The sequence below is a fragment of the Pituophis catenifer genome, unplaced genomic scaffold, assembly GCF_029215685.1.
Source record: "Pituophis catenifer annectens isolate HBS135680 unplaced genomic scaffold, rPitCat1.0.hap2 SCAF_13, whole genome shotgun sequence".
In the NCBI taxonomy this organism is placed as follows: domain Eukaryota; kingdom Metazoa; phylum Chordata; class Lepidosauria; order Squamata; family Colubridae; genus Pituophis; species Pituophis catenifer.
The window spans coordinates 22,988,764-23,002,617 of NW_027256893.1; the positions used below are offsets into that span (position 1 = coordinate 22,988,764).

The 13,854-nt window shown below is 40.6% G+C and overlaps 1 protein-coding gene across 1 annotated transcript in view; it reads left to right on the plus strand.

Moving 5' to 3' along the window:
- The window catches only part of CDH13 (cadherin 13), a 443,006-nt gene that overhangs the window by 398,751 nt on the left and 30,401 nt on the right, over positions 1–13,854 (plus strand). The window contains exon 10 of the mRNA XM_070952954.1: positions 544–797. Within this exon, the coding sequence (XP_070809055.1) occupies positions 544–797 (254 nt within the window). The remainder of the gene's footprint in view (positions 1–543; positions 798–13,854) is intronic.

The following is a 13,854-nucleotide window of genomic DNA, read 5'->3' on the forward strand; positions in this document are numbered from 1 at the left end:
CCCCTAGACAAGGCAGGAGTCCTTATACCATATTGGACAAATGGTTGTCCAAACGTTCTTAAAAACCTCCAGCGATGGTGCACTTCTCAGTTTTCTCAACCAACGACAATACAGGTTAGACCTAAATTTATGACCACAATTGGGACTGGAAATCCCATAAAATAAGTATGGCGGTTGTTAAGGGGGTCAGGCCCAATTTTACAAATCATTTGCCGAAGATGTTAAATGAATCACCGTGATCATTAAATGAATCACATGGTTGTTAAGGGAGTCTGGTTTCCCTCATTGATTTCGCTTGTCAGAGGTTTGTCAGGTTGTGAATGCCCCAACACTGGAAGTTTTAAAGAAGAGATTAGATAACCATTTGTCTGAAGTGGTGTAGGGTTTCCTGTCTAAGCAGGGGGTTGGACCTCCAAGGTCCCTCCCAACTCTTCTATTCTATTCTATTCTATTCTATTCTATTCTATTCTATTCTATTCTATTCTATTCTATTCTATTCTATTCTATTCTATTCAGACAATGCTATACATTCGTGTCTTTCAGCCTTTGGATTATGAGATCTCAGCCTTCCACACGCTCCTGATCAAAGTAGAAAATGAAGATCTCTTGGTTCCAGATGTCCTGTATGACACCAGCTCCACAGCAACTGTTCAGATCACAGTTCTAGATGTTAATGAGGGGCCCATTTTCCACCCTAATCCAATGGTGGTCACCAAACTAGAGAACATCCCCATTGGAAGTGTTGTCTTAACAGTTAATGCCACTGATCCAGACACTTTGCAGCATCAAACTATAAGGTGAGTAGAAGATGTTGAAATCTCCTTTTAATTACTTTTACTTTTACTAATACTACCACTATTACTATTTCTTGAATTTGTTTTCCAAAACAGTGAACCCCATCCCAAATAACCAACATCCTGTGCAGAGATGGGTTGCAACAGGTTCTGACCAGTTCTGGAGAACCGGTAGCAGAAATTTTGTGTAGTTCGGAGAACCAGTAGTAAAAATTCTGACTGGCCCTGCCCCATCTATTCTCTGCCTCCCGAGTCCCAGCTGATTGGGAGGAAATGGGGATTTTGCAATATCCTTCCCCTGGAGTGGGGTGGAAATGGAGATTTTACAGTATCCTTCCCCTGCCATGCCCACCAAGCCATGCCCACCAAGCCACACCCACAAAGCCATGTCATGCCCACCAAACCACGCCCACAGAACTGGTAGTAAAAAATTTTGAAACCCACCACTGATCCTGTGTCTTGAGCAGTTTCAAAAGCAATCTGTTAAATCTGTTAAATGTTGGTCACACCTCCGAGGAAGAGTATGGGTTGTGACATTTGGCCACTGCCTTATGTTTGAAAACTAGGGAACTAGGGAATCCAAATGAAGGTGAATATATATGTCCCAGGATAATGTTGCACAATCCAATCTGGATCGGTCACTGGGACCAGATTGACATATTGTTTTGGAAAAAATGAGAAACTCTTACTTTAAGTAGGGTGGAAAGCGCGGGAACCTTTAGCACTGGCTGTCCACCAGTTCGTGCAAATATGATGTATCTAAATAAATTTGTTCTTTGAGGAAGTGAAATGCCTCGGAGTTCAATTTGTGATGGGTACATTAATTGGAACCTGACACAGAGATTTATTCTTTCGGACTAGGACCCATCCGCAGGGAACTTCTCTCTCACCCTAGCTCTTTATATCATTCTAAAGCTGTTACCAATTTCAGATCTTCTTCTCATTCTGTCCTGTTTTTTTCCCCACCCACCCTTTTTCATGATTTTGTTGCAAATGCAAAATTGCAGCCAGTAGTCGTGGAAAATCAGAAATGCTCATTAGCTTTGCAAATCATTTAGCCCAGCCAGAGAGCAAGACAGAAATCTCCTTGGCTTTCTACCATGAGCTGAAATCTTCACAGGGTTAGCCACCTTGAATAACAATGGGGCAGCAGCTGAAAGAAACATCTCAAGGATCATGACATTGCTTAGACCAGCTTGTACCACCAAGATTGGAATGAGACTTTTTTCCCGTTCGTTCCCTAGACATAATGTTTTGCTTGCCTCGGGCTGAAAAAGGAGCAATGAAACATGAAAAACAAGTTCACGAGGCTTGGAGAGATCCCACTTTCAAAGGAATATTGTTAAAGCCATGAGTAGAATCGGAGAGAAGTGGTGGGAATATAAAAGAAATTAAGAATTGATAGAAAAGAACACTGGTTGGTTGCTACCAGTTCACCCCAGTTCAGGCGAACTGGTAGCAGCAGTAGTGGGAGGCTCTGCCCACCCATCATCAAATGTGCTCTGTGCATATGCAGAAGTGGTGTGTGCGTGAGTGAAGTGAGAGTGTGAGTGCGAACAAACTGGTAACAAAGGTAAGCGAAACCCACCACTGGAAGAGAAAATGCGTAGCTCAGGGTTGAACTGAGGGGTCCTTGGTACTCTCTGAGCTTGGTTGTTTTCTTGCAGACATTTCATGACCCAACTAGGTAGCATTATCAGTGCTAGTAGGGAGTAGGGTTTGCTCTCATTTTATATACTAGTGGCTTGCCCTGTCCAGTGTTGGTGGAAGTATTGACAAGGCAATTCTTTCCTGCAAGCATCTTCTCTTATAGTGTTGTGTGTCTAGCTTCACTGCAAAATAAATTTGATTCAAAGGTCAAGGTGGATTGTCCTAAGGAACATGACCAAACAGCGTCATGTTGCAATTTTTTCCCAGCTTCCTGAGTTCCATCTTGTGTTAATATAGAGTTGGGACTCGATTAAATTAATCTTAATTTCAATTTATTGTGTAGGTGCTATTTTCCTTAAAATAAGGCCAAAGAAAGCAACCCTAGTAGGTTGCAAACCATTTATAATTTCACTTTTTAATCCAGATTAATAGTTAATCCTGAACTCTGATTTCTTAATCCGAGATTGCATCAGAGTTTAATTTTGCCTGCCTGTTTGCCAACTCTGAAATTCTAATCAGAACTTTTTGATATTTGTGTGCGTGTATGTGTGTGTCAGTGAGAACTTCAAGGCCAAATGCAATAACAGTTTCTACCCTGGGAAATTAAAGAACAGCCTAATTCTGAAAAATCCATTATTAACAGTAAGTCTTAATTAAACATATTTACCGGCTTGAAAAATTTATCTCGGTGGAAAGATCCTTCAAGGTATGTTGTTTCACTTCAGGCTCAACAAGTTCAGAGATTAGAATAGTTTTGACTCCAGAACCAAATACAAGTAAGTTGTTTACTGCACTACAGTGGTGATTTTTAATTAAAGCAGTGCTCTTTGCTTTCATATTTTATTGTGGCAATATATTTTTATTACCTACTGTGCTTCTGGAGTTTTAATTATTTATGTAAATATATGACTGCAACTTTGATTCTTGGAAAGCAGGGTGACTGAGTCTTTCTCCAGCAAAAGACGGGAAATGCTGATTATGGCTTTGAAGCGTGCCTAATTGATTAAATAATCAAATTGGCAGCAAATACTTGGAGGACTCTATCTGGCTCTATTTCTCTCTCTCTAGCTTTATCTCTATATCTGTTTCTCTCTCTCTCTCTCTCTCTCTCTCTCTCTCTCTGTATATATATATATATATATATATACCCGTGTTTCCCCAAAAATAAAACCCTATCTTAAATTTTTTTGAACCCCAAAATAAGCACTTGGTCTTATTTTCAGGGAGGTCTTATTATTTTGGGGCACATGGAGCAAAATCAGTCTTACCTGATTTCCAGCTCTGTCTCCCTAACCCTAACCAGAGAAAATGGTGGGGACTGGCCGCGCATGCAGTTAAATATTTTTGGGGTGGGCTTATTTTAGCACATGCACTCAAAAGCCTGATTGGGCTTATTATCAGGGGATGTCTTATTTTGGGGGAAACATGGTATTTTTCTTTCTTTATTTCTACATCTATTTCTATCTATCTATCTATCTATCTATCTATCTATCTATCTATCTATCATATCTATCCATCCATCCATCCATCCATCCATTTATCTAGATAGATAGATAGATAGATAGATAGATAGATAGATAGATAGATATCATCTATCTACCTACCCGAGGTGACGCAGTGGTTAGAGTGCAGTACTGCAGCTACTTTAGCTGACTGCTAGTTCAGCAGATCAGCAGATCAAATCTCACCGGCTCAAGGTTGATTCATCCTTCCATCCTTCCGAGGTGGGTAAAATGAGGACTCAGATTGTTGGGGGCAATATGCTATTTAGTATACGGTCTTTGGTGTAAGCCGCCCAGAATCCTCAGAGAGTGGGCGGCATAGAAATATGACTAATAAAATAAATAAATAAATAAATACCCATCTATCTATCTCTATCTTCTCTATCTCTATTTCTATCTCTATCCTTTCTCATCCCTTGGGGCAAGAAATGCCACACACACCATAGCATCATCCCTGAATGACACAATTATGTTGTATCATTTGGGGGATGACGCACAAGACACAAGCACCAGAACACCATCCCTAAATGACACTATTATGCCGTTTCTATCCTTTGTGCGACAATGCCGGGCATATCATGACATCATGGTGGCTTCTACCAGATGACTGTGATCAGCTTCATGCTAATGGATGGAAACAGATCAAGGAGAGATTCAACCTGGAAATAAGGAGAAATTTTCTGACAATGAGAACAATCAACCCATGGAACGGAAGTTGCCTTCAGAAGTTGTGGGAGCTTCATCCCTGGGAGCTTTCAAGAAGAGACTGCCATTTGCCAAAAATGATGTAGGGTCTTCTGCTTGGACAGGGGTTCAACTACAAGGTCCCTTCCAACACTAGGCTAGAAAAGATTTTCATTATGACTTAAACCCTAACAGCCAGTAGTCTAACTAATCCTATATTTAAAACCTTTTACAAAAATAAATAAATAGCCCTTCAAAGCCACCTTTTATATTGCAAGCTTTAAAGCAGAAACGGTGCTCACACAGAAAGGCAAAATATTTGATAAATATCAAATATCCAGCCAAGGGATTAAAAAAAAAAGGCACGCTCTTTGTATAAAAATGCCAAAACGTTTCTTCTGAATCCATGATTTTATCCACTAGAATGGCCTGTCTCATGTAACTGCCAGGGGTAGTGTTACAAAAGTCAAGGTGAAACTCACATTCAAAATGAAAACAATAGAGGGATATAATTCATAAATGGAGTGAGGAAAACGTTTGCATTTCCAGAAGACCTCGGAGGGTTGAAATTCCGTTTGAGGAATGATATCTCATTGGCAATAGTGGTGAATATCTGTAGCTTGGGTGTAGGAGGAGAGTGAAGGTTCATTTTCCGAGCTTGTGGGTTGGTTTCTGAACATTTCATTACCTGGCTAGGTAACATCTTCAGTAGAGTTTAGGGTAGGGGTCTGCAACCTTAAACACTCAAAGAGCCATTTGGACCCAATTCCCACAGAAAAGAAAACACCGGGAGCCACAAAATCCTTCTCGTGCCTGACTAGTTCCTGAACAGCCACAAAACTAGCCTATGTAGTTGATTTATCCATGGTTGGCCTACCGGGAGTCGAAAAGCTCAATAAATCGCATGCAGGCAGGTGTCGCACATTGGCGGTTGTGACGCATATTTTGAGTGACAGGGAGCCGCAGCAGAGGGGTGAAAGAGCCACATGTGGCTCTAGAGCCACAGGTTGCTGACCCCTGGTTTAGGGGATGTCAGTGCCGGCGTTCTTCTGCTTGTAAGGGCTTTGAGTGGTCATTAGGTCTTGTGATAGGGAGGTCACATCAGGTGAGGTTCTTGTGATGGGTCAGGTATGGGTCACTTCAAGTGGGGGGGCCTTGTGATGGGAAGGTTACCTCAGGTGAGGGCCATTTGGAGGTGAAGTGCTGGTTCTGAGGGGGTGGCTTGCATGGGTTGGTTGAGGGTCAGTGCTGTCTCCGGTTGGCTGTGCAGTTGATCTGGATTGTGAGGAGTTCATAGGCTGGTTTTATGTTGATGTGTCTGTTGCTGGAGTTATTTCTGAGTCCCAGTCTTCGATGAACTCGTGGGCATGGCGGGTGATACATTATGATTCCCAAGCATGTCTGAAAGTAAACTAAAATCAGTGGCACCGAGCAAGGAGTTGCTCGCTCTTCTTACCCTTATCTTTGCAGCTGATCCCCAGCTGTCTTTCCACAGAGCTCCCATAAGCTCTGAGTCATGAAACCAATTCTCCAAATGTATTTCATACTCTGATACCAGCTTCTTCAAGCAGACCTGAGAACCTGATGAAACCCAACATCCATTGGCATAACCGCCAAGGGATTAATTATGCCCTCTCTGTTTCCTTCGTCTTCTTTGAAGAATCGTTTTAGTAGCAGTTGCTATTAGAATTGTATTTAACTCCAGTTAGGAAACTGCTGAAATGTTTGAGTGTGTGGTTTCCCATCCCACTGCTTTCCATAATGTGACAGTGATCGAAGAAATATCTCCTGAAATTCAATTGGTGTGGGTGGGTTGATGTGTTTGCTTATTAACTTTTTAATAAGTCGTCCAATTTCTGGAAAATAGCTTCTGAGTATAAATGCAATCGTACATTTTGTTAGGCATCAGAAAGACCATAAATTACCAGCAAAAATGTCTTTCTAAAGAGCGGATGATCCACAGTATATTTATGAAGAAAGAAAAAAAATTATAGAAGAAGATGACATGAAACCTAGAACATAAGGCTGAGTCAGAGGTGGGTTTCAGCAGGTTCTGACCAGTTCTGGAGAACTGGTAGCGGAAAGTTTGAGTAGTTCAGAGAACCGGTAAATACCACCTCTGACTGGCTCTGCCCCCATCTATTCTCTGCCTCCCGAGTCCCAGCTGATCAGGAGGAAATGGGGATTTTGCAGTAACCTTTCCCTGGAGTGGGGAGGGAATGGAGATTTTACAATAACCTTCCCCTGCCACGCCCACCAAGCCACACCCACAGAACCGGTAGTAAAAAAAATTGAAACCCACCACTGGGCTGAGTCATTCTGGGGGAAGGCATGGGTTTCAACTCCTTTGGAGGAATCAAGAGATCAAGATTAGGGTTCAATGAGGGTTAGAGCTTAGGGTTGTGGGGCAGACCTTATTACAAAGAGGGTGCAAATCAGCATCTAGAAGCAGCAATGTATGGGGACAATAACCAACAAGTGTTGAAGGTCTATCCCTGGAATTCTATATTGTAGAGTGATGCTGAGCTTGTCAGCTGGAAAGCTGACAGTCCGGGTTCGAGACTCAAGCATTGCGCGATGGGATGAGCTCCCGTCCCTTGCTCCAGTTCCTGCCAACCTAGCAGTTCAAAAGCATGAAAATGCGAGTAGATAAATAGGTACCACTTTGGTGGGAAGGTAACAGTGTTCTGTGCGCCTCAGCATATGGTCATGCTGGCCACATGACCTTGGAAGTGTCTTTAGACAAAGCTGGCTTCTTCAGTCAAGAAACACAAGATAAGCACTGTGCTCTAGAGTTGGACAAGACTGGACAGGGAAAGCTTTATCTTTCCTAGAGAGCCAGAAGAGTTAAGACTATACATCTATCTATCTTCCTAATCTTGAAAGCATTGAATAGTCTGTTGTTTCTTTGTTCTAAAAAAGAAGCAGCAATTCTCTAGCGCCGTTCAATTAAAAATGCACATCAAAAAATAACCAAGGAAAAAAAAAGATCATAAAATGTTAAAATAACACAAGCTCACCAGAGATTACATTGATTGAAAGAGTACACCACAGTGCTAGTAGCAAAAATAATACTGAAAGGCCAGACACACCAATTCAGTTTTTGGAGGGGGAGGGGAGACTATTTTAGTGCAGGAGGCTCCCCAAGGAGAAGGCCATTTTCTGAGCATCTGTCTCTCACAACTAACTAAGCAGGAGAGAACCTCTGAAATGCCACGTCCAAAGAAAGATTTTACGCTGCGGAAATGTGGAAAATTTAGTGAATCCTATACTGTATGGTCTTACTGACTTTGGTATTTATATAAGCATTGTAAAAATTATTCTTTTTTATTTTTTAACTTAAACATTCCATCTTCCATTAAACAGCATGTTGTCTGGGTACAGATGTCTCTGTGCAATAACAATCAAAATTTACAACAGTATTCATTACATTGATATTGATTCTCTAATCTTACAATAATAATAATAATAGTGAGCATAATACATCTATTCATTTCTCCCTCTTAACATATCTTCTAATAAGAATATACTAATAATATTAAACATAATCTTAATAGTCATATTAGTAAGATGTTTTAATTTTTAATGTTTTTATATATGGTTTTTAAATACATTGTAAGCCGCCTTGAGCCTTCAGAGAAAGGCGGCATACAAGTTGAACAAATAAATAATAAGAATCATCATATTGTTTGCTTCTCTAGCTTAACATGTTTTCTATATTTCACTGATCTCCATTTATTTCTAACTTCTATTTTTGTTTCCCAACCATTCATAAAATAATTCCCATGTCATATAATATTCAGTTTGTTCTTTCTTTATAGCAAGCGTTAATCTATTCATTTCTGAACACCATTTAGAAAAGTATTCTAAATGGTGCTTACTCCCTAGTAAACATGTTGAGATCAAGTCAGTACAAACCGGCTCCTGGATCCCTTCTGGCGATCCTAGAGAGGAGATTCTGACCTCATCAGGCAGGAAAATGTTTGCATCCAGAGGTAGCCATAGGATTGTATGACTTGGGGAGGTGTTTTAGGCCTCTGTGGGGTGGTTACTATTTATTTTCCTCTTTAAAATGTGGGTAAAAGTGCCACCTCACACTAAAACTACTAGTTGAGATCCAAAGAAAGAATCAGGATCGCACGTAAGGTCCAGTTCAGAAGATCCATTGCTCAACGGATCACAAGAATCTGGTCAACTGACAGTCAGCACTAAACTGGTGGTAGGTAAGAATTAACAGAATTCAGAGGGGGCTTGGTTTCTGGACATGTAAGGTTTCTAGCCTAATTCCTTTCTTGATTCTGCCCCCTCTTTTCATGATTCCTATTCATTGTTCAAGCAAAACCTGGACAATGTTCCTCAAGCTAACTTTTACTTGATTTTATTTGAGTTGAATTGATTCATTTGAATTTCAAGGATTCCATTACTTTGGATAGTAGATTGATAACGAAATTACACATAGTTATTAGTGCTTCTATACTATGAAGGCGAGAGAAGTGTTTTTATCTTTGAGGTCCACTGTAGGATACCCATCCACAGAAATAGATCAACACCGTGTTAGGATTGAATTCTTCCCTTCGGGCATGAATTTGTTTCCCATTCAAATGATTCCTATGTGAAAAAAAGGATCTGGAGCGTCTTGGAAAAGCTTCTACATCTCAACAGGCCAACGTTTAATTCTGCCTGTGGTTTTTAAGCTCCGTCAAAAGCTTGCCACATCGTCGGATAAGTTCTTTATCATATATGATGTTGCAATTCAAAAGAACACACATTCCTCCAAGCGACATGAAACCATGATCATTTCTTCTCTTTTCCCTACAATCTCTCCCTTCTGGGTTAGTTTTTTTTTTTTTTCCTTTCTTCCCTAAAGTTGGAGAAACAAGATAATCTTTCAAGAATGCCTTCTCAGGCTGTTAGGCTGACGGCGCCATTGGTAAAGCTGGCAAGAGAGCACATGGTTGTGAGAGATAAAACTGGTGCCACTTCACGTAAACAGTCACACCAACGCTTTAAATGGCCTCCAGCTGATATCAGACACACACTGAAAGAGACGAGATATGGATTGCGCTATCCCTGCACAATCACTCTTCTGAGCGTTTAAATCACTCCCACAATAGGAAACAAGGCTCAATCTATAGTCCATCTCCCAATACATTTGTATGGACAGAGTCTTATCATAGCGGAAAAAGCACAAATGGTCTTAAGTTCCCTTGATTCCAACGTGCCTTTCATTCAGTAGGGTTAAAAAAAAATCACAAAAGTCTTTTTTGTAGAACGCATCCCTATGGCATAAATCTCTTCCATTGTTTCTCCCTTCGACACATTCTCCTGCACTAATTGTTCATTTTCATCGTGAAGAGTGGTCGGATGAATGACTGAAAAATGCTTGCAGACTTCAGCTTCTGATAAATATGGCCAGTTGGAGTTCTAATCCAATCCTCTGCTCAAGTAGGAGATCCTATACCATTCCAGACAAGTGGCTGTCCAGTCTTCTCTTAAAAGCATCTGGTGATGGAGCACCTACAACTTCTGAAGGCAGGTCATTCCATTGGTTAATTGTTCTCGCTGTTAGGAAATTTTTCCTTAGTTCTATGTTGCTTCTCTCCTTGATTAGTTTCCAACCATTGCTTCTTGTCCTGCCTTCAGGTGCTTTGCCGAATAGGTTGACTCCCCTCTTCTTTGTGGCAGCCCCTCCGATATTGGAACACGGCTATCATCTCACCCCTAGTCCTTCTCTTCACTAGACTAGCCATAACCAATTCTGACAAAACCCATGGCAATATGTACAGTATGTCTAGTTTAATATATGTCTAGTTTAATGAAAAGAAGGACTAGGGGAGACATGATAGCAGGATTCCAATATCTCAGGGGCTGCCACAAAGAAGAGGGAGTCAAGCTATTCTTCAAAGCACCAGAAGGCAGGACAAGAAGCAATGGGTGGAAACTCATCAAGGAGAGAAGCAACATAGAACTAAGGAGAAATTTCCTGACAGTTAGAACAATTAATCAGTGGAACAACTTGCCTCCAGAAGTTGTGGATGCTCCAACACTGGAAGTTTTTAAGAAGATGTTTGGTAACCATTTGTCTGAAGTGGTGTAGGATTTTCTGCCTAAGCAGGGGGTTGGACTAGAAGACCTCCAAGGTCCCTTCCAACTCTGTTATTATATGTGCACATCTGCATTGCCACCTCTTAGGACAATGAAAGATTGCACTTACCCAAGGGTCTCATTCAGTAAAACCAGCAATCAGTTTTATGGGACCTGGTGCTTTAGAGCTTTTGTGACCATGTCAAAAATTACTTCTCTTTTACTCCTTTGGAATCAGTGGTGGCCAATATTTAAGGCAATCTTTTTTTCTTGTTCAGACTGTAGCTTGCACCCTGATTGGAGTTTAATCATTTTTAGCTCTCAGTTTTCCATTGTTTTTCCACATTTAACTTGGCAAACTGAATAATTTCCTGTAGGGTTATTTTGGATAGCTGTAACCCACTTTCTCCTTCTCCTTTGATGTGTCTGCTCATTAGGGGTGAGGAGAGCATTTTATTTAGTTCACGGTTGGAGGTAAACTCAGCTCGTTTTGAATTTTAAGCAATACATAAATTGAAACATGATTGTTCAAATGTTTCGGGATTTCTTGCAGCATAATTTGTCAAAAGAAAGTTTATTAAGGGAGGGGAAATATGCATAAAAAGATGTATATTCATGAAAATAAAGACAAAATTATCTGTCACGGGCATCTGTTTGTAAAAAGCAAAAGCATGAGAGGGAAAAAAATGAACAGAAATGGGTAGGATTTTGCACTAAGAAGGTTTAATGGATTAAAAATAATATATTCAGTGAATTGCATTAGGTAGATTTGCAAAAATGAGGAATGAAAAGTCATAAAACAGACACATTATCTCATAACTACTGCCCGTGTACATGCTTAAATTTAGATAGCAAGAAAAAAAACTTAGATAACTTATTTCAATGATCCTGAGTATTCTAATGCAATTGTGCCAAATCCTTTTTGCAACTGCTTTAATTTGCCTTTTTTCATTGATTCCACAATCACTGCAACTATCTAACATCTCTGTGTCATCAAGTACAATAAAGCATATCTAAAATGCAATAAGCATTCATCTGAAATACAATGAAAGGCTTTTAAAATACTCAAAAGGGAGGAAATAGAATTTTAGCATAAGGAAGCCAAGTGCATTAAAACACCCTTCATGTGCCAATGAAGGACACCAGATAATCGTGCATCTTAACAGGTTGTTCCCAACACTGCTGTAACAACCTAGAAACCTGTACACATCTTCACCTATTGTATTTTTGCCGTGAGTTAAAAACAGAGACACAGCCTCCCACACTTCGAACCATATTTTGAAGGAAATGTGTCCATGAATTCATCTACAAAGACGTCTAGAAAGATGGGGGGGGTCAAACTGTTTTCCAAAGCACCAAAAGGCAAGACAAGAAACAACGGTTGGAAACTAACCAAGGAGAGAAGCAACCTGGGAGAAATTTCCTAATGGTGAGAGGAGTTAACCAATGGAATAGCTTGCCGTCAGAAGTTATGGGTGCTCCATCACTGAAGGCTTTCAAAAAGAGACTGGAAAACCATTTGTCTGAAATGATATAGGATCTCCTGCTCGAGCAGAGGGTTGGACCTCCAAAGTCCCTTTCAGCCCTATGATTCTATGATATGTCCTTCGTCCTGTCTTGTGCCATTTTTTGAATAGGTACCAAGAAACTGTTCTCTTATATATATATATATATATATATTGTAGAGTGGTATCTTCTGTGGATGATACCATATAAATTAATCCATCATCCTCATTACCAATTCCATTCCATACTCTATGTATTCATGAGTTCTAAGGTCGATCAATGTTTTCTTTGTCCAATTATAGTCAAGACTGTAGTTCCATTACAAAGCTTACAGCTTTCACCTCTACAATTGGAGATTGAATTCCCATCATTGACCATCTCATTAGTAACTAAACAGACTGCCCTCCTTAGAGCTAAATAGATATATCAGACAACTGTTGTGATCAAGAATGGTCTACAGATCGAGGTCAATTTCTCAAGACAGACAGCAGGAGAGATTTGAAACTTTCAGGCACCCATTGACGAATATAGGAGCACTTCTGGACAGGGTTGGGAAGGATCTTGTATTCAAAAGCAATTAATTGCTCTAGTCTATGTGGGAATTGCCTGCAATTCTTTAAACCAAAAGCTAATTTTCCAGATATCATGATGGAGTGATGAGCAGCAACCAGACAATCTTGGGAAAGGATGCGGCTCGTTTAAAGAGTTGCAGAGAGGTGATACATTAATGTTCTTACCAACTCTGAAGCACCTTTTTTGATTTTTTTTTTAAATTTGATTTATATGCTGCCCTTCTCCGGAGACTCAGGGCGGCTTACAATGCGTTAAGCAATAGCCTTCATACTTTTGTATATTTTATACAAAGTCAGCTTATTGCCCCCACAAACTGGGTCCTCAATTTACCTACCTTGGAAAGGATGGAAGGCTGAGTCAACCTTGAGCCTGGGGAGATTCGAACTAGCAGTAATTGCAGACAGCTGGTGTTAATCACAATGCTATCAATCTGCTGCACCACCAGGCCCCTGTAATGCTGAGCCACCAGGCCCCTGATTTGATGCACAGTCCTGCCATGCTCTCCTTATTGGTGGCCATCTTCCTCTTCTGGGCTTCAGCATTTAATTTCAGTTTCCCAACGAGATTTAGTAATAATAGCAAGGATGATATGTGGATGCACAAGGTTACAGCTCTACATCGCCTCTACTTCAACTTGACCTACAAAGAAGACAGCATCAAGCTGATGGATCATGGAAGTCCACATGAACAGCTGAGCCCTCTCTTTTTCCCACCTTCTGGTCCAGCAATGTTGAGTCTAAAATGTGTGTACCATTTTCAAAACTACTAGCTGGTGATGACACTTGCCTTTTGGTAAGCTCCTGGAAGCCAAACGCTGAAAGAGATTAGCATAGGTCCTTAAAATATGCAGATACAGATTAACAGAGTTGGAAGGGACCTTGTAGGTCCAACCCCCCCACCCTATCAGACCTTACACCATTTTTGACAGATGGAAGTCCAGTCTCTTCTTGAAAACTTCTAGTGATGAAGCTCCCACAACTTCTGGAGGCAAGCTGTTCCATGGGTTGATTGTTCTCACTATCAGGAACTTTCTCCTAATTTCCAGGTTGAATCTCTCCTTG